Below are 20,717 nucleotides of genomic sequence, written 5' to 3' on the forward strand. Positions count from 1 at the left end.
GGCAATTGGAAGTAGTCACAACAGGTAGAATAACTGGAATTATCCCAGTTTTCCTACTCTTTAAGCTTGCTTTTTCTTTTTTCTCTTATTCCTTCAACTTTCGTAAATTCAGATTTTTGCCCAAGCCAAGCCTAGACCTCTTTTTCTCTTCTTGCTGTAATGTAGGCCCTGGGTGGACCCATCCATCCACGTCCTGATGATGCAAAATGTGAAGATAACCTGGCCTCATCTCCCTGGTGTGTTATCTCCAGCTCTCTTCCACCACCAGAGTCATTCAAAGATGTAGATCGTGCTTCATATTCTATAGATCACATGCAAGCTTGTATACAGCACACAGGGCAGTTATGGTCAACATTATGAATGGTTGCTACTCTGAAACTTTAATGACCTTCTGTCACAAATGGTGGGCCTCAGTCAATATCATTATGATCCATGTAGCTTTATATTCCATATTGACATCCTGCATGTATGCTCTATATGTTCACTTATTTAAGTGAAATGAGAATGACAGTGTTTCTTCCAGCTTATGTCACTCATATTGTTGTTGATAGTGTGGATAATAATAATGATAATAAATGTCAGACCATCTCAAAAGGTTATGAGCTTATTTCAGGGATAGAGTGTGATGAAGACCTTCATGATGGTATTCCACTCTACAGTAGGCTAGGCCAAGTGGAAAGGCCTCCTGAGCAAAGGAAGTACAAATATCCAGGCTTGTGTCTGCAGGCTTCACAGAAGAGATGACAGAGTGGAGCATCTGTCTTGATCTCCTTGAGATGCTTTCTCTTTAATGCAACCTCTAAGTGAGCTATGCCCAATAACAACAAAAAAAGGAACTTTCATGTTGATAAACTTTTTGGCAATGTCTGTGTGTTTGAGAGAGAGAGTGACAGAGAATATGAATGAATGAATATTAAGTGTGGATGAAGGAGAGGTTTGTATTCTTGACAGCCTAGTGAGAAACTCAGGGCATATTTTCCTAAATAATCACTGTCAGAGAGCAGTGTGATTTAGGTATGTTATTTGTTAAAGGATATGAGAAACTGCATTCCACCTTCTAAGATTGTATTAGAAGTGATCAAATCTTTGGACCATGGCTTATTGGAGAGTTAGGCTCCTCTGTCTTTGGGGATTCTCCAGACAAGAATACTGGAGTGAATTCTATGTCCTCCTCCAGGGGATCTTCCCAACCCAGGGATAGAACCCAGGTCTCCTGCATTGCAGGTGGATTCTTTACCATCTGAGCCACTGGGGAAGCCCAGCATAAATATAAAGCGTACATATACTATACAGTCCATGGAATCCTCTAGGGCACAATACTGGAGTGGGTAGCTGCTCCCTTCTCCAGGGGATCTTCCCGGCCCAGGGATCGAACCCAGGTTTCCCTCATTGCAGGTGGGTTCTTTACCAGCTGAGCCACCAGGGAAGCCCTGGAGAGCAGTGTGATTTAGGTATGTTATTTGTTAAAGAATGATTTTATGAGAAACTGCATCCTACCTTCCAAGATTGTATTAGAAGTGACCAAATTTTTGTAACATGGTATATTGGAGAGTTAGGTTCTGCAAAGTACTTTTTTAAAAAATTAGTCAATATTGTAAAGGCGGTATGTAAGCTGAAGCAACAAAAGGGATAACTTGCTTTGGTAACATTTTTCATACATGTTAGAAAAAGAAACAACTAGAAATCTAATCTTGCAAATGGAATAACTTTTTAAGCAGAGAATTAAAAAAAATGTGGTATAAAACAGGCCCAAGTTTAATTTAAAGTAAATGAAAAATTTTCAGAATACGGTCAAGTTTACAGTAATGAGCCTTTCTCCTTCTCTGCCTTGTTTGATAGAGTTGGGGTAGTCTTCCTGGGAGGTAATGTCTGTGTCCCAAAGACAAGGAGAGAATAGCTGGGTTTTTTTTTTTTTTAAAAAAAGCAATCTTTGAGGGGAATGCGACAGATGGAAACAGAAACCTTGCTTTTTTGATGAAAGTTTTCGAAAGAAGAGATGAGTGATAGAGCATGACTGAAGTCGGTTTGGTAGAGGGCAGACTGGACTGTGACTGTAGCTGGAAAGCAAAGAGCAGCGCAGCCTCTCCTGTGGACCCACTGTGTGTTCCCTGTCCTCTAGCAGCTGGCACGCTCTCTCTTCTTCCTTTTTTCATGTCCTTTATTATGTCTCTCTGTCCCTCTTTGTCCTCTCACCTTCTCTCTGCCTTTCTAGGCCTCTACCCCCACCCCGGTACTCTTTATCTAATTCCTCAATGTTATCATTTACATTTTATAAAGAAATCACAAATCGTAGAATGAGAAAAGGTTTGTTTTTTAAGCCGCTTGATGTAAAGCAGTAGGGATTTTTCAGTAAAAAAATAATATAGAAAGATGGGAAATGTTGGTACATTTAGTAGCTCAGTGTATTTCTGAATGTCTGTGGAACATAGAAGACCTAGTGAATGAGAGTTTCCTGAAAACATTATTTTTCATTAATAGTATACAGTGCAGGATTTTAGCTGTTGTGTGAAGTAGCTTTTAGGCACTCATTTAACCGTGATAATAATATGTAATCACGTGTTCTTTTTCTTACAGCTGCACCTTTTACAAGTCTACCTGTCCAGGAAGAAATGATGACAAAGTACTCTAATCTTTCTTTGGAGAGTCATAACCTATCAGTGACTGGTAAATGCATCAAATTTCTAATAATTTAATAACCAGATAATTTTTTATATTTAATTAAGCCACTGTATTTTCCTGATGGAGTACTAATCTCTACTCACAGACTGGAGAAAGAAGCACACCAGTACCTAATACAGTTGTAATATAGTGAGATGGGAGTCGAGTGTGATGAGGACAGTGTGCCCCAGTGCAGGGAGGAGGTGGCCGGTCCAGCTGGGAGGGTTAAGGAAGGCTGTCTAAAAGAAGGACAGCTGAGGAGAGGGGAGGGTTCATTTTAATTTGCAGATGCTCTTCTGCTGTCCTCAGGCCTTGCTGGTACAGCCATTCAAGTCACTCTGCCTTGAGAGGAGAGTTCAGGTATCTACTGGAAGACCTTTAGACAAAGAAATTAAAGATGTCGTCTATGAGCCAGGGACAGTGGTATGGAAAAACAAGTAACGAATCCTGAAATAAAATGCAGGCCTGCTTTCTCCTCACAGTTTTGGATTCCAGTGTTTTAAAAAGCAATCTCAGAGCCTTTTAAATGTTATCTGTTTTAGTAACCATATTAGAAGTATAATTAGAATTCTAATCCTGTTTATTAAGTCACTGATAAGTTTTATCCAATCCTGTGTCCAGTCTTTAACTGTCCTCTAGTCTTAAGAAAGGTTTCCCTGTTTCTGTTTAATGTGAGTAAAAGGTGTGCCCTCCCTGAAATCTGATACCACTGGAATGTTCGCAGTCAGTTTTCTGACAGAAGAACATCTTTATGACTTTGTGCCACTCCTGTTTCTTTCCAGAGGTCCCCACTCTAGTATTTGGAGTGTATTCCTTCTTGTAAAAAGGAATCATCACCCTCCTGTGTTGCTGCTTGTTGGTTTACTTTTCACAAGTTTTAATGGTTGGTTTCCTTTGTTAGGACAGAGTGTTTCTTTAAGAGAGATTTATGTAAGGACATAAGTTTGCAAATCTATTCATTAACCTGGTAATGCTGGCAGGAGCACATCCCTCATTTATCCTGTATAGCTGGAGCTCAGGTGCAAAAAGGATCAGGTGCCCACAGAAAGAGTAAAAATTGGACTTTTAGTTGATGTCAGGCTGATTATTTACTTACTTAACCTGTTTGGAGGGTTTCACTCCTAGCCACTCTTTTGTCCTGATAATTGCTATTAAAACCAGTGTTCCTACAGTATCCAAGAGAGCAGGTGTTCACAGCTGTCCATTACTCACTGTCTGCCTTGGCCTGATCAAATTGGAATCAGGCTTTTATTTTCCTCTCAGACCCCTGACCTTCGGCTTGCCCCCAGTCTGAGCAAGCAATAACGCATGACCGCAGACCAGTGCTGCCGTCTGCTTTTCCCCACTAGGTTGCCCCATTGCTTCATAAAAGTTCTTTCCAGTCCTCTTACCCCTCTGTATACAATAAAAGTGTTTTTTTTTCTCTTTGACACTGAGATGCCTGTAGATCCAAAGCTCATAGCATTTCCCTGATTACAGTAGAATTTTTGGAATAAAGACTCTCCTTATTTGGGCTCTCCTGGTGGCTCAGTGGTAAAGAACCTGCCTGCCAATGCAGGAGATGCGGGTTCTATCCCTGGGTCAGAAAGATCCCCTGGAGAAGGAAATGGCCACCCACTCTAGTATTCTTGCCTGGGAAATCCCATGGACAGAGGATCCTGGTGGGCTATAGTTGATGGGGTCAGCAAAGAGTTGGACACGACTTAACAACTGAAAACAGAAACAAACAAGGCTATACTGTCCTCATAGCTGGAAAGCAGCAGCACAGACTTTCCTGTTGCATGTATTGTGTGCTGTCTGTCCTCCAGCCCGCAGTACACTCTCTCTGTTTTCACCTTTTATGTCCTTTATTATGACCTGTCTGTCCTTTTTTTGTCCTCTCATCTTCTCTCTGCCTTTAGATGTCTTTTATTTTCTAGCACTCTTTATCTAAGTTCTCAATGTCTTCATTTATGTTTTAGAAAGAAATGACAAATTGTAGGATAAGGAAAGTTTTTTTCTTTTTAAGTCAACTGATACAAGTCAGTAGGGATTTTTCAGGAAAAAAATATAGAAAGACTGGAAATTTTGTTACGTTCATTAGCCCAATGTATTTCTAAATGTCTGTGGAGCATATTAAACATAATGAATCAGAGATTCCTGAAAACATTTTTCGTTAACATTGTGTATACACAATACAGTATTTTAGCTGCTGTGAAATAGCTTTTATGCAGTCATTTAACCTTGATAATAATATGTAATCATATGTTCTTTTTCTTACAGCTGCACCTATTACAAGTCTACCTGTCCAGGAAGAAATGATGACAAAGGCTGCACCTATTATAAGTCTACCTGTCCAGGAAGAAATGATGACAAAGGCTGCACCTATTACAAGTCTACCTGTCCAGGAAGAAATGATGACAAAGGCTGCACCTATTATAAGTCTACCTGTCCAGGAAGAAATGACGACAAAATACTCTAACCTTACCTTGGAGAGTCATAACATATCAATGACTGGTAAATGTGTTATGTTTCATGTTTCAAATAATATAATGCCCAGATAACTTTTATTTTTAATTAAGCTACTGTATTTTGCCGTATGAAGTACTAAATTCTGCTCATAGTCTGGTGGGAGAAACACACCAGTATCTCATATGGCTAAAACATTGTGAGGTACTCCAGTGCAGGGAGGAGGCGGCCAGTCCAGCTGGGAGGGTTAAGAAAAGTTCTCTAGAAGAAAGACAGCTGAAGAGAAGGGAGGGTTCATTTTAATTTGCAGATGCTCTTCTGCTGTCCTCAGACCTTGCTGGTACAGCCATTCAAGTCACTCTGCCTTGAGAGGAGAATTCATATATCTACTGGAAGACCTTTGAAGGTGAAGTTGCTCAGTCGTGTCCGACTCTTTGCGACCCCATGAACTGTAACCTAGGATGTTACCTATAAGTCAGGGACGGTGCTATGGATAAACAAGTAAAGAATCCTGAAATAAAATGCAGGCCTGCTTTCTCCTCACAGTTTTGGATTCCAGTGTTTTAAAAGTAATCTCAGAGCCCTTTAAATGACTCAGAGTAGTTATCTGTTTTAGTAACAATATTAGAAGTATAATAAGAATTCTAATCCTGTTTATTAAGTCACTGATAAGTTTTATCCAATCCTATGTCCAGGCTTTAACTGTCCTCTAGTCTTAAGAATGGTTTCCCTGTTTCTGTTTAATGTGAGTAAAAGGTGTGCCCTCCCTGAAATCTGATACCACTGGAATGTTCGCAGTCAGTTTTCTGACAGAAGAACATCTTTATGACTTTGTGCCACTCCTGTTTCTTTCCAGAGGTCCCCACTCTAGTATTTGGAGTGTATTCCTTCTTGTAAAAAGGAATCATCACCCTCCTGTGTTGCTGCCTGTTGGTTTACTTTTCACAAGTTTTAATGGTTGGTTTCCTTTGTTAGGACAGAGTGTTTCTTTAAGAGAGATTTATGTAAGGACATAAGTTTGCAAATCTATTCATTAACCTGGTAATGCTGGCAGGAGCACATCCCTCATTTATCCTATATAGCTGGAGCTCAGGTGCAAAAAGGATCAGGTGCCCACAGAAAGAGTAAAAAAAAGTTGATGTCAGGCTGATTATTTACTTACTTAACCTGTTTGGAGGGTTTCACGCCTAGCCACTCTTTTGTTCTGATAACTGCTATTAAAACCAGTGTTCCTACAGTATCCAAGAGAGCAGGTGTTCACAGCTGTCCATTATTCACTGTCTGCCTTGGGGCTTCCCTGGTGGCTCAGATGGTGAAGAATCTGCCTGCAATACAGGAGACCCAGGTTCAATCCTTGGGTCAGGAAGATCCCCTGGAGAAGGAATGGTATCCCACTCCAATATTCTTGCCTGAGTTTTCCATGGACAGAGGAGCATGGTGGTCTACAGTCCGTGGGGTCACAAACGAGTCGGACATGACTGAGCAACTAACACAACACCCTGTCGACCTTGGCCTGATCGAACCTGAGTCATACTTTTCTCTTCCTTTCAGACCCCTGGACTTTGGCTTGCCCCCAGTCTGTGCAAACAGTACATGCATTACCCCAGTCCAATGGTGCTGTCTGCTTTTACCACTGGGTAAAAGCTTCATTTCTTCTCAAGAGTTCCTTCCAGCCCTCTTATCCTTTCTTATAAAATTGTTTTATTCTGTTTGACATTGAGATGCCTGCAGATCCAAAGCTTGCAGCATTTCCCCTATTGCAGTAGATGTTTGGAATACAATTGTTCCTTATTTAAGTCTGGATTTTATTTTACTAAAAAAAAAAAAATGACATTAACTTTGGGCTTCCCTTGTGGCTCAGCTGGTAAAGAATCCACCTGCAATGCAGAAGACCTGGGTTTGATCCCTGGGTTGGGAAGATCCCCTGGAGAAGGGAAAGGCTACCCACTCCAGTATTCTGGCCTGGAGAATTCCATGGACTGTATAGTCCATGGGGTCGCTAAGAGTTGGACAAGACTGACCGACCTTCACTTTTACTTTTCTTTGAAACACAGCGTCTCTGAGCTGTGACCCTTTTCATGGTAGCCTGTTGTTTTGGTTGCCTTTCCATCTAAAAGTTTGGTTTTAGGAACTGCCTTTATTGAAATATAGAATTTAAATCTGAAGGTGTACTTAAGTTTATTAGGAACCATCGGCTTTCTTCTTATTGTTATCACTAGGATTTTAAAGGTACTTCATAAAGAGAATGTTTTCATATACTTTCACCTTGTTTATTTGAATTGTGCTTAACAACATTTCTGTTTTGTTGCTTATTATTTTTTCTTCTGCTGTGGCCTTTTTAAAAGTTCATCTCTTTGGGGACAAAATGTCTCTTTTCAGTTCAGTTCAGTTCAGTCGCTCAGTCATGTCCGACTCTTTGTGACCCCATGAGTCACAGCACGCCAGGCCTCCTTGTCCATCACCAACTCCCGGAGTTCACTCAGACTCACGTCCATCGAGTCCGTGATGCCATCCAGCCATCTCATCCTCTGTCGTCCCCTTCTCCTCCTGCCCCCAATCCCTCCCAGCATCAGAGTCTTTTCCAATGAGTCAACTCTTCGCATGAGGTGATCAAAGTACTGGAGTTTCAGCTTCAGCATCATTCCTTCCAAAGAGAGATCTAAATGTGGACATTGGTTGCAGAGTTGACTCTAGTTCATAGCATACTGACTCAGAGATGCTTGAAACTGAGAAACAGGTCCTGTGCCTTGGAGAGTGAACAGCATGACCTTTGAGTCATGATAGCAACTTGTCTACTGGTTTTATGTTTTAAAAATATTGCTAGTAGTTTACCTAACAGATACAAGGTAATGTCTAAGTACCAGGTGTGTATTTTTATGCATAACTGAGCTTAAACCTCATAAGAACCCTAAATAATAGATACTGCCACTATCTGCAACTTGCTCATGAGGAAAAAGAAGCCCTGAGAGACCAAGTGAACTGACCACAGTCACAGGTGGTAAGTTGGGAGTTTGATTTTCAAATCAGACTCTCTGGCACCAGGGGCTATGTTATTAACCATTATACTCTGTACACAGCCTTTCTTAATGCCCAGTTACTCATTTCTTTCAACAGTGTTCCTAATATAATTATACCTCTTTTAAGGAAACTTAGCTTTGTTTTTGAGACGATGGAAAAAGTTTCAAAAACAATGAAAAGGAGGGTATTTTAATTGTTCTTTGCTAAATAGGTTTGTTTTGGAAATTGCACTTGCTAAGATAGTGGATATATTTGTAAAAGTATAACTTACCTTACTAAGAATAAGCTATGCTTTTTTTTTCCAGTTGTCTGATACCACTGGGTTTCAAAATTGATCTTTTAATAATGGACTGTTTTTACATCACTCTGCTAGGTTTCCCAGTGTCAATATTCGGAAGTCATTGTTTGTATTACAGCAATCAGAGTGTTTCTTTATTGTTTTATTTTTTTCTTTCTCTGTGTATGTTATGGTGATTGGTGTCTCCATCAGTGTGTTACAGTTTAACCAAAGAGGTTACAATCAAAACATCTGCTGGCAGTTTTCTTGACTACCCTGGTAATGTTGGCATAGGCTGTCCCCACTGTCCCCATTTTAAGATGTGATTAGCTGTCTTGGCAAGGACCTGATGAGACAGGGAGGTAGACAAAGGAGGCATTGGAGGTACAGATGAGTATATTAAAGCACAGAGTAAAATTTGGGAAGATTAGTCCAGGTAGGGAAAGGCAGCCATGTTGTTCAGACCAGCTAGGCAGGAAGTCTAGGGTTAGGATTCAGATTCCAGGTTCAAGTGACTGGTCAGTGAGTTTGAGAAAATGTAAAGAACTGATGTTGAAGCTGAAACTCTAATACTTTGGCCACCTGATGTGAAGAGCTGACTCATTTGAAAAGACCCTGATGCTGGGAAAGATTGAGGGCAGGAGGAGAAGAAACGACAGAGGATGAGATGGTTGGATGGCATCACCGACACAATGGACATGGGTTTGGGTGGACTGCGGGAGTTGATGATCAGGGAGGCCTGGCGTGCTGCATGGGGTCACAAGGAGTTGGACACAACTGAGCGACTGAACTGAACTGAACTGAAAGAAATGAATGTCCCTTACATTTGGCTGCTCAGACACTTTGTTGCGAGAAGATCTGAGGATGATTCCAATGAGGTGTACTTGTTTAGGATGTTTCTCAGAAGCAGATCACCAGTTATCAAGTCTTATGTAGACTGTTGATGTAGAGAGGAAAAGGAATGTGAATCCTAATATACACAGAGAGTGAAAGAGAAGGTGGAAGAGGGATCCATCATAGTAACACAATTGATAGTAGCTGTCAGCAGCTTTTGTTTTATGCTAGAGTTTCTCATTATCATAAACATTAACATTTTGGGCTGGATAATTCTCTGTTGCTGGGGTCAGGGGGTGCATGTTTGGGGGCAATGTAGGATGTTTAGCATCATCCTTGGCCTCTATCCACTAGATTTGAGTAGCACCTACAAAGTTGTGACAACCAAAAATGTCTCCAGACATTGTCACATGTCCCCTAGTAGACAAAAATATCCTCAATTGTAAACCACTGCTTGACACATAAAAAAGAATAGCTGTATTACTGTTCCCTGTCCCCTCAGCATGGGGAGACAGATGATTTAATAATCACGTGGTTATTAACATTTAATAAAAAATTCACCAAAAAGTTAGATGATGGTGCTGAGCATAAGTGGGACAGGGAACCTGATCAATTAAAAGCCTTTTCCCTGCCCTTTTGCTGATTTCAAATCCTCCCCATCTTTGAGAATTAAGTTAAAAGCTATGTCCCCAATAAAGCGCAAATAGAGAAGTACTGTTTCTGTTTCTCTGATATGTATCCAGCATCTTTTACTTAATTTTAAATTACATAAATACAAATGAATTCATTTTAAGAAATACTAAAATGTTATTTCTAGCCCACAATAAATTAGAGAATCTAACAGTTCTCTTGACACATCTAGAAAATCTAAAATATAGCAAACATTCATTCTTTTAAATATAAAATCTTTTAAGTATATAGCTAAGTATTGCCAAAAGATATAATCAATAAACCAGTCTATAATAGGAATGGAAAAGAGTGTTATTTGAGCCAAATGGAAGACTATAGCCCAGGAGACAGATTTAGGAAGCACTTGAATTGTGTTCTCCTGGACTATAAAATGGGGAAGTTTATAAAGGCAAACACTGGAAAATTAACTTGTTTGTAAAGAATTATAATTAGACCAGGGATCCAATTGTGAATTGATGTCATATTAGGTTTCATTGTGCTTGTTGCCAAGGCACTTGAGTTCTCATAGCCACAGACTTAGAACAAGGCCTTGCATTTAGGCAAGGAGGGGAGTTGGAAGTGAAAAGACCCAGAAAGCTGGAGCTGAAAACCCTCAGAATTCTATAAACACAGAGAAAGGAATCACATAGTGTAAAAAACAGCTGATTAGCACAAGGAGATGCTCAGCTGGCTTCTTGGTTTTAGCCTTGTTCTGCACCAAAACAAAAGACTTCCATGAGTTTTCTAAGACAAGAGCCTGTTCTCTCTGAGGCTGGAATTCAGGTTTACATTACTTGCATGATACAGGAGCTTCCAAACTGAGAAATAACACAAAAAATGACCCTGACAGGTGATACTTGTGCAGGAAAGCAAATGAAAAACATCTGTGGAAGGAGGAACCCTTCTCCTTGGCTGTACAGTTCATATTTGGACCTGCTTGCAAGACAGAAATGTGAAGTGCAATGAAGCAGTTCTAACACTGAGCATCTGCTAAGGAGCAGTAGGATAACACCTTCCAGAACTTCAGACTCTAGAATACTAGGGAAGGACATGAAAGAAGAAATACTTGAAACATGAGAAAAGAACATTATGCTATTAAAAATAAATCTGTTGGGGGGTATCTGTATAAGGTGATGGATAATCATTTTCCAATATACGTAGGCCTAGTCATTATGATGTACACACTGAACTTACACAGGGCTGTATGTCAAGCATATCTCAGTAAAACTGAAAGGGGGAAAAAAATCACTTTTGAAAAATAGCTGAATAGAACTTCTGGGGATAAAAACAAAACTTTTCAGACTTGACTGTTCACTGCTTCCATTCTCAGATCTCTCTCTTTTTGCCAGCGGCAACCTCTGTTCAATGTATGTGTTTACGTATGTAGTAACCATGCTGCTAAGTCGCTTCAGTCGTGTCCGACTCTGTGCGACCCCATAGACAGCAGCCCATCAGGCTCCTCTGTCTCTGGGATTCTCCAAGCAAGAACACTGGAGTGGGTTGCCATTTCCTTCTCCAATGCATGAAAGTGAAAAGCAAAAGTGAAGTCGCTCACTCGTGCCTGACTCTTAGCGACCCCATGGACTGCAGCCTACCAGGCTCCTCCATCCATGGGATTTTCCAGGCAAGAGGACTGGAGTGGGGGGCCATTGCCTTCTCCAGCAACTATAGAAACTATATAGTATTTTTGTCTATTCTTTAATATTAAGAGTATAAACCCATATGTATCCATCTGAAAATTGCTTTTTTGGGGGTCATCATTCAACATTAATTCTGGGGGTTCTAGCCATGTCATCTACGTATGCAGCATGTTCTTTTACATGTGTGCACTGTGTAGGTACACAGGCTTGGGTATTTTTCTCTTAAGAGAGCTTAGTTTGCTTAAATTTTTTTCTAATGTAAACCACAGAGCAACAGACACTTCTACATATCTCTTTCTGGGCATGGTTGTTTGTGTTCTTCTAGGATAAATACCACAAAGTAGAATTGATGAATTTACTATGCACATTTTAACGCATACTTGCAAACTACCCTCCAAAGTATCGTGATAATTTACTCCTTCCCCCCGTGTGCATATTTGAGTGTAATTTTCTCTAGATCCTGACCAGCCTTGATACTATTAAACTCTTTATATTATGAGCATGAAAAGGTCTACCTGTTGTTTTAATTTGCATTCTGGAGTTAGACAGACATATTTATGTGTGCATTTATATGTTAATATCATTTATTCACTTGTCTTTTGGGCTTATGAAAAAAGTGAAAGTGTTAGTTGTTCAGTCGTGTCTGACTCTTTGCGACCCAAGAGATGGTAGCCTGCCAGGCTCCTCTGTCTGTGGAGTTCTCCAGGCAAGAATACTAACGTGGATAGCCGTTCCCTTCTCCAGGGGATCTTCCAGACTCAGGGGTGGAACCCAGGTCTCCCGCATTGTGGGAAGATTCTTTATTGTCTGAGTCACCGGGGAAGCCATTGGGCTTGTATAGTTTTCTATTTATACAAATGAGACAGCTATAAATTTTGAGTAGTAATTTTTACTTTTTATAAAAATTCCAAATATTCTTTCTTTAATTTTTTACATGGTTTTTTACTGTGTATTAATTTTTATTTACACATTTCTCTTAATATTTTCATAGGAGTTTTTTAACCTTCCATTTTTAAACCATTTAAAACTTTTTTTTGTATTGTGTGTGATAGAACACTAATGTTACTATATAGATATATTATTTTATATAGACATATTATTTTATATATGTTCCCAAATATCCCCAAATCCTTGCCTGAATAGTTCTTTTCCCCCCTACTATTTTGAAATACCACCCTGATCATATTACAAATTCCCCTATGCTATTTTGTTTTACTGTTTCAATGTTTTTCACACTTTTAATAGTGCTCTACAAAATGAGGAATGATTTACCTTTTGAACTGATGTACTACCATGCATGCATGCACACGTCAAGCAACACCCACACATAATAGATGTGTTACACTTTGATGATTTCTATCTTGCTGCTACTGCTGCTGAGTCACTTCAGTCGTGTCCGACTCTGTGTGACCCCATAGACGGCAGCCCACCAGGCTTTCCCGTCCCTGGGATTCTCCAGGCAAGAACCCTGGAGGGGGTTGCCATTTCCTTCTCCAGTGCATGACACTAAAAAGTGAAAGTGAAGTCGCTCAGTCGTGTCCGACTCTTAGCGACCCCATGGACTGCAGCCTGCCAGGCTCCTCCATCCGGAGTGGGCTGCCATCGCCTTCTCCGGATTTCTATCTTACAACCCATTAAAAAACAAATCTGATGGTAACTAAGTTGATTTTCTGGTCTACTGTTTCCAACTTGCAATCTGAAAAATTCTGCTTATTTTATATCATTAATTTTCTTGGTATTTTCCAGCATCACTAACAAATTAATATTACTTCTTGAAACATTATACTTTTGTTACTTTGTTTCAAAAAAATAGCTTTTTCTAATTCCTTTTACTCTTACTCTTTCAAGTGGATTTTTTGTTTGGAACCAAGTTTCATAAAAAATACTTTTTGGATCTGACTGACTTTTAACTGAATCTATGGAGTATTTTGCTAAGTCACTTCAGTCATGTCTGACTCTGCATGACCCCATAGATGACAGCCCATCAGGCTCCCCCGTTCCTGGGATTCTCCAGGCAAGAACGCTGCAGTGGGTTGCCATTTCCTTCTCCAATGCATGAAAGTGAAAAGTGAAAGTGAAGTCTCTCAGTCATGTCCGACTCTTAGCGACCCCATGGACTGCAGCCCACCAGGCTCCTCTGTTCATGGGATTCTCCAGGCAAGAGTACTGGAGTGGGGTGCCATTGCCTTCTCCGATTATTTTGGATTATTATGGATTATTTTGGGGGGGAGAATTAGTATTTTTATAATCCTGCTATGGATTTTCCAGTAGTCATGTATGGCTGTGAGAGTTGGACTGTAAAAAAAGCTGAGCGCCAAAGAATTGATGCTTTTGAACTGTGGTGTTGGAGAAGACCCTTGAGAGCCCCTTGTATTGCAAGGAGATCCAACCAGTCCATTCTGAAGGAGATCTGTTCTGGGTGTTCTTTGGAAGGAATGCTGCTAAAGCTGAAACTCCAGTACTTTGGCCACCTCATGCGAAGAGTTGACTCATTGGAAAATATTCTGATGCTGGAAGGGATTGGGGGCAGGAAGAGAAGGGAACAACAGAGGATGAGATGGCTGGATGGCATCACTGACTCGATGAACGTGAGTTGGGTGAACTCCGGGAGTTGGTGATGGACAGGGAGGCCTGGTGTGCTGTGATTCATGGGGTCGCAAAGAGTTGGACGTTACTGAGCGACTGAACTGAACTGAACTGAATACTCTGTTGTCACCTGTGATTTAGATCTCATTTGACTTGGAGTATCTATTTAGTTAAAAATTTCCATATATATATATATATATATATATATATATATATAAAATTTGTACAGAGATATACACCATGAGTATACACATACACACACACACATACATGTTGCTCCAGTCAAGCTAATTAACATGTCATCTCACATAGTTATCATTTTGTGTGTGTGAAGAATGCACTTGAAATCTACTTTCTTAGCATATTTCCAGTGTTCTATACAGAATTATTAATTATAGTCTTTATGCCTATATATTAGGCATAAAGTCTTAGACTCTCTAGTCTTACTCCTTCTATGTAACTGCAACCTCATACATACCCCTTTGATCGCCCCATCCCCACCCCTCTTCTGTCTCTAATAACATCAACATTCTGCTCTCTGCTTATTTGAATTTAACTTTCTTTTTAGATTCCACGTATTAGTGAAGGGGCTTCCTTCATAGCTCAATTGGTAAAGAATTTGCTTGCAATGCAGGAGACCCTGGTTTGATTCCTGAGTTGGGAAGATCTGCTGCAGAAGGGAAAGGCTACCCACTCCAATATTCTTAGGCTTCCCTTGTGGCTCAGCAGGTAAAGAATCTGCTTGCAATGCAGGAGACCTGGGTTTGATCCTTGGGTTGGGAAGATTCCTTGGAGAAGGAAAAGGCTACCCACTCCAATATTCTGGCCTGGAGAATTCCATGGACTATACAGTCCATGGGGTTGCAAAGAGTTGGAGATGACTGAGCTACTTTCATTTTCCTATTAGTGAAATCATACAGTATTTTTCTTTCTCTCTCTGGGTTATTTCACTTAGCATAATGTTCTTAATGTACTTACCTCTTTTTAATAAGAGTTTCTATTTTTAAAGCATGTTTGGAAACACTGTCCTATGTGCAAAATTTTAATTTGCTTTTTCCATTTGTTTCTTTTTTTTAATGCAAGAACAAAGTAGATTTTTATTTCACATTATATGATTCCTAAATGAACCCATTAAGGTCTAACTGTTGTCATTTCTCTGAAGGTTACAAATGGCTTAAAGGTCCACATATTTTTTTTCCCCTTCCAATTTTATTGAGATATCATTGACATATAGCACTGTTTAAGTTTAAGGTGTACATCATAATATGACTTATATACATCATGAAATTATTACCATATAAGTTTGTTGAATATCCACCATCCTATATAGATAAAAAAAGAGAGTTCCCTAGTAGCCTAGTGGTTAGAATTTCAGGCTTTCACTTCTGTGACCCAGATTCAGTTGCAGGTTAGAGAACTGAGATCCTGCAAGCCATGTGGTATGAGCAAAAAAATTAAAAGTTTCATTATGATGAGAACTGTTAGGCTTTACTCTCTTAACAACTTTCATATATAACATATAGCAGGTGTTAATCATATTTATCTTGTTGTACAAGATAACATCCCTTTTTGTTGTTGTTGAGTCGCTAAGTTGTGTCCAACTCTTTGCCACCCTGTGGACTGCAGCACACTAGGCTTCCTTGTTGTTCACTATCTCCCAGAGTTTGCCCAAACTCATGTCCATTGAGTCGGTGATGCCATCCAACCATCTCATCTTCTGTCATCCCCTTCTTCTCTTGCCCTCAATCTTTCCTTGCGTGAGAGTCTTTTCCAATGAGTCTGCTCTTCGCATCAAATGGCCAGAGTATTGGAGCTTCAGCTCTAGCATCAGTCCTTCCAATGAATATTCAGGGTTGATTTTGTTTAGGATTGAATGGTTTGATCTCCTTGCTGTCCCAAGGACTTTCAAGAGTCTTCTCCAGCACCACAATTCAAAAGCATCAATTGTTCGGTGCTCAGTGTTTTTTATGGTCCAACTCTCACATCTGTACATGAATTGGAGAAGTCATAGTTTTGACTATATGGACTTTGTTGGCAAAGTAATGTCTCTGGTTTTTAATATGCTGTCTATGTTTGCCATAGCTTTTTTTCTAAGGACAAGTGTCTTTAATTTTATGGCTTCAGTCACTGTTTGCAGTGATTTTGGAGCCCAACAAAATGAAATCTGTCACTATTTCCACTTTTCCTTCATCTATTTGCTGTGATGTGATGGGACCAGTTTCTGTGATCTTAGTTTTTTGAATGTTGAGCTTCAAACCTGACTTTTCAGTCTCCTCTTTCACCCTCATCAGGAGGCTCTTTAGTTCTTCTTCACTTCCTGCTATTTGAATGGTATCATCTGCCTATGTGAGGTTGTTGATAATTTTCTTGGAAATCTTGATTCCAGCTTGTGATTCATCCAACCCAGCATTTCTCATGATGTACCCTGCATTTAAGTTAAATAAGCTGGGTGATGATATATAGCCTTGACATACTCCTTTCCCAATTTTGAACCCAGTTCATTGTTCCATATCTACCTGTTGCTTTTTGATCTGCAGGACAGTAAGGGGGCACAATCACATTAAAATCAAATCCCATACCTGCTGGGTAGGCGAATCACAAACTGGAGAACAGTAATGCCAAAGAATCTCTCACAATGTTATGAAGGTTCTAGGGTCCACATCAGACTTCCCAACTTGGGGATACAGCAAAGAGACTGGGAATCCCCAAGGAATATGACTCTGAAGACTGCAAGGAGATCCAACCAGTCCATTCTAAAGGAGATCAGCCCTGGGATTTCTTTGGAAGGAATGATGCTAAAGCTGAAACTCCAGTACTTTGGCCACCTCATGCGAAGAGTTGACTCATTGGAAAAGACTCTGATGCTGGGAGGGATTAGGGGCAGGAGGAGAAGGGGACGACCGAGGATGAGATGGCTGGATGGCATCACCGACTCGATGGATGTGAGTCTGAGTGAACTCCGGGAGTTGGTGATGGACAGGGAGGCCTGGCGTGCTGCGATTCATGGGGTCACAAAGAGTTGGACACGACTGAGCGACTGAACTGAACTGAACTTATCTATCTTATAACTGGAAGTTTGTACCTCTTGGCCACCATCCTGTTTCCCTTTCCCAGACCCCTGCTTCTGGTAATCACAGGTCTGATACCTTTTTCTATGAGTTTCTTTGTTTTTAAAGTATAACACTACAACACTCTTTTGGTTCCCAGTGCATATTACAGTGATTGTATATTTCTCTATATTTCAAAATGATCAACACTACAAGTCTCGTTAAGTCTACACCATCTGTAACCGTAAAAAGATCTTACATTATTATTGGCTATATTCCCTACACTGTATATTTCTCATCTGTGACTTCTGTATTTTGTAACAAAGTTTATACCTTCTAATCTCTCGCCTATTTCTCTCAACCCTCTACCCACCTCCCCTCTGGCAACCATATGTTTGTTCTCTGTCTCTGTGACTATGTTTCTGGTTGGTTGTGTTTGTTCAGTTGTTCTGCTTTTTATATCCCATATAGAAGTGAAATCATTTAGTAATTTTCTTTCTCTGACATATTTTGGTTTTGCATAATACCCTTTAGGTCATTCATGTTGCAAATGGAACAATCTTGTTCTAACTTACTTTGGTTTGCATAATACCCTCTAAGTCATTCATGTTGTTGCAAAATGGCAAGATTTCATTTCTTTATGGCTGAGCAATACTCCTGTGTGTGTGTGTGTGTGTGTGTGTGTGTGTGTGTGTGTACATTACATCTTCTTTATCAGTCATCTCTTATTGAGCACTTAGGTTGCTTTCATATCTTGACTATTGTAAATAATGCTGCAGTGGCTATAGGGGTGCATATATCTTTTATTTATTTATTTATCTTCCCATCATTTCAATTTATTTATTTTTTTAATTGGTTTTGCCATACATTGACATGAATCCACCACGGGTGTACATGTGTTCCCAAACATGAACCCCGCTCCCACCTCCCTCCCCATAACATCTCTCTGGATCATCCCCGTGCACCAGCCCCAAGCATGCTGTATCCTGCATCAGGCATAGACTGGCAATTCGATTCTTACATGATAGTATACATGTTTCAGTGCCATTCTCCCAAAGCATCCCACCCTCTCCCTCTCCCTCTGAGTCCAAAAGTCCGTTATACACATCTGTGTCTTTTTTGCTGACTTGCATACAGGGTCGTCATTGCCATCTTTCTAAATTCCATATATATGTGTTAGTATACTGTATTGGTGTTTTTCTTGCTGGCTTACTTCACTCTGTATAATCGGCTCCAGTTTTATCCATCTCATCAGAACTGATTCAAATGTATTCTTTTTAATGGCTGAGTAATACTCCATTGTGTATATGTACCACACCTTTCTTATCCATCTGCTGATGGACATCTAGGTTGTTTCCATGTCCTGGCTATTATAAACAGTGCTGCGATGAACATTGGGGTACATGTGTCTCTTAGGAAACCAGAATTGCATATATCTTTTAGAATTAATGCTTCTTTTTTAAAAAAATCAATACCCAGGAATGGAGTTTCTGGATTGTATGGTGTTTCTATATTTAATTTTTTGAGAAACCTCCATAGTGTTTTCCATGATGGGTGCACCAATTCACATTTCTGCCAATAGTGCACAAGGGTTCCCTTTTCGCCACATTCTTATCAGTACTTGCTGTTTGTTGTTTTTTGGGTAATAGCCGTTTTGATAGGTGTGATATCTCACTGTGCTGTTGATGTGCATCTCCCTTTATGATTAGTGATGCTGAGCATCTCTTCATGTGCATGTTGACCATCCGTATGCCTTCTTTGGAAACGGTTGAGAAAGGTTCATATACGTTTAAAATTTTAAGACTGTATTGGGACAGAGGTAAATTACTCTATGAATTAAAGAACATTCTTTTAAAAATATAATTCAGAAACTGAGCAAATGAGTATGGTCTGAGAAATGTAGATGTCATGGATTCTTTTATAAAACAGTAAAAGAGCAGAAATGCATTGCACTTGTGGAGTTTTGGGGAAGTTGAAACATTGTCCATTGAGTTAAATAGACAGACTAGTTTTTTGCTAACCAAAAATATTTTCATGTTAGAGATAAAACTTTCTACATGTTTTCAGTGCTTGTGTTTCCTCATGGGAAGGAAATCAGGCTGTAGAAACACTAGCATATATAAAAAGCAGTGAGATAACAGTTAGGGCTTGGAGAGTGAGTTGGCAAGAAGAAAGACTACGCTGCAGTTTTAATGGAGGCATTTAGTTGAAAGTATAAATGTTGAAAATATGTTGATCAAGGTAAAATATATTTTCTTTTTAATTTATTTTCTACCTGTATGAGGTGATGTATATGCCTTAAACTTCTATGGTAATCATTTCATAATGTACATAAATCAGAACATTATGCTCTAAAGTTATTATAGTGTTATATGGCAATTATGTCTCAAACTGGAGAAGAAAAGAATTTTTAATTAAAAATGTTAATCACAGCATTCATTTAGTAACACACTGCTGTATTGCTTTGTTGTTGTTTCTCAGTTGTGTCCAACTCTTTGCTACCCCATGGACTGCAGCATGCCAGGCTTCCCTGTCCTTCACTATCTCCTGGAGTTTGCTCAAACTCTTGTCCATTGAGTCAATGATGCCATCCAACCATCTTGTCCTCTGTTTCCCTCTTCTCCTCCTGCCCTAAGTCTTTCCCATCAGCAGTGTCTTTCCCAATGCCTTGGCTCTTCCCATCAGGTGGTCAAAGTATTGGAGCTTCAGCTTCAGCATCAGTCCTTTCAATGAATATTGAAGGTTGATTTCTTTTAGGATTGACTGGTTTGATCCTTACTGTCCAAGGGACTCTCAAGAGCCTTCTCCAGCACAATTCAAAAGCATCAGTTCTTCAGTGCTCAGCCTTCTTTATGGTCCAGTTCTCATATCTGTACATGACTACTGGAAAAAACCATAGTTTTGACTATATGGACCTTTGTTGGCAAAGTGATGTCTCTGCTTTTTAATACACTGTCTAGGTTTGTCATAGCTTTTCTTCTGAGGAGCAAGCAGAAGAAATATATTGCTATGTTATAGATTTGTTTCATCTTCTATTAATGTTTTCTTTCATTTAAAATCTTGGTTCAGTAGTTTGAAAGTGATGAAGTTATTTCCATTGTTATGAGCATTTCACATCTCTGAGAGCTGGGATATACTATTTATTGGTTATGAGAATCTGGACTCAGCCACACCTAAGTTTGACATTCTCTGCTATTATTATATTTATGCTTAATATATTTATATTATATTTATGCTATTTTGGGCAAGATAGTCAAACTCTGCTTGCTTTAGCTTCCTCATCCATGAAATAGTGAGAGAATAATGGTACCTAACACTGTAGAACTGCTGTGAAGATTAAATGATATAATTAATATATAACTTTTAGCAACATACATGATAACTTTGCTATATCCCCCAGTGGGATAAATGGTGAGAGGAAAGAAGTGGGTAATTATTCAGCAATTACTATGTTATACGACTACTACTTTTCTCATGATAGCTCATTTAATCCTTTCTCCTGTCTCATAAAATATATATTGTCCCATTTTATAAATGAGG

The 20,717-nt window shown here is 39.6% G+C and overlaps 1 protein-coding gene across 1 annotated transcript in view; it reads left to right on the forward strand.

Annotated features, from left to right (window-relative positions):
• Positions 1-504: 504 nt before the first annotated feature.
• The window catches only part of EMB (embigin), a 46,677-nt gene continuing 26,464 nt past the window's right edge, over positions 505-20,717 (forward strand). Inside the window, exons 1-3 of the mRNA XM_052658960.1 lie at positions 505-643; positions 2,575-2,664; positions 5,002-5,154. Coding sequence (XP_052514920.1) covers positions 505-643; positions 2,575-2,664; positions 5,002-5,154 — 382 coding nt within the window. The remainder of the gene's footprint in view (positions 644-2,574; positions 2,665-5,001; positions 5,155-20,717) is intronic.

This window comes from Budorcas taxicolor, chromosome 20 (genome assembly GCF_023091745.1).
Source record: "Budorcas taxicolor isolate Tak-1 chromosome 20, Takin1.1, whole genome shotgun sequence".
NCBI lineage: Eukaryota > Metazoa > Chordata > Mammalia > Artiodactyla > Bovidae > Budorcas > Budorcas taxicolor.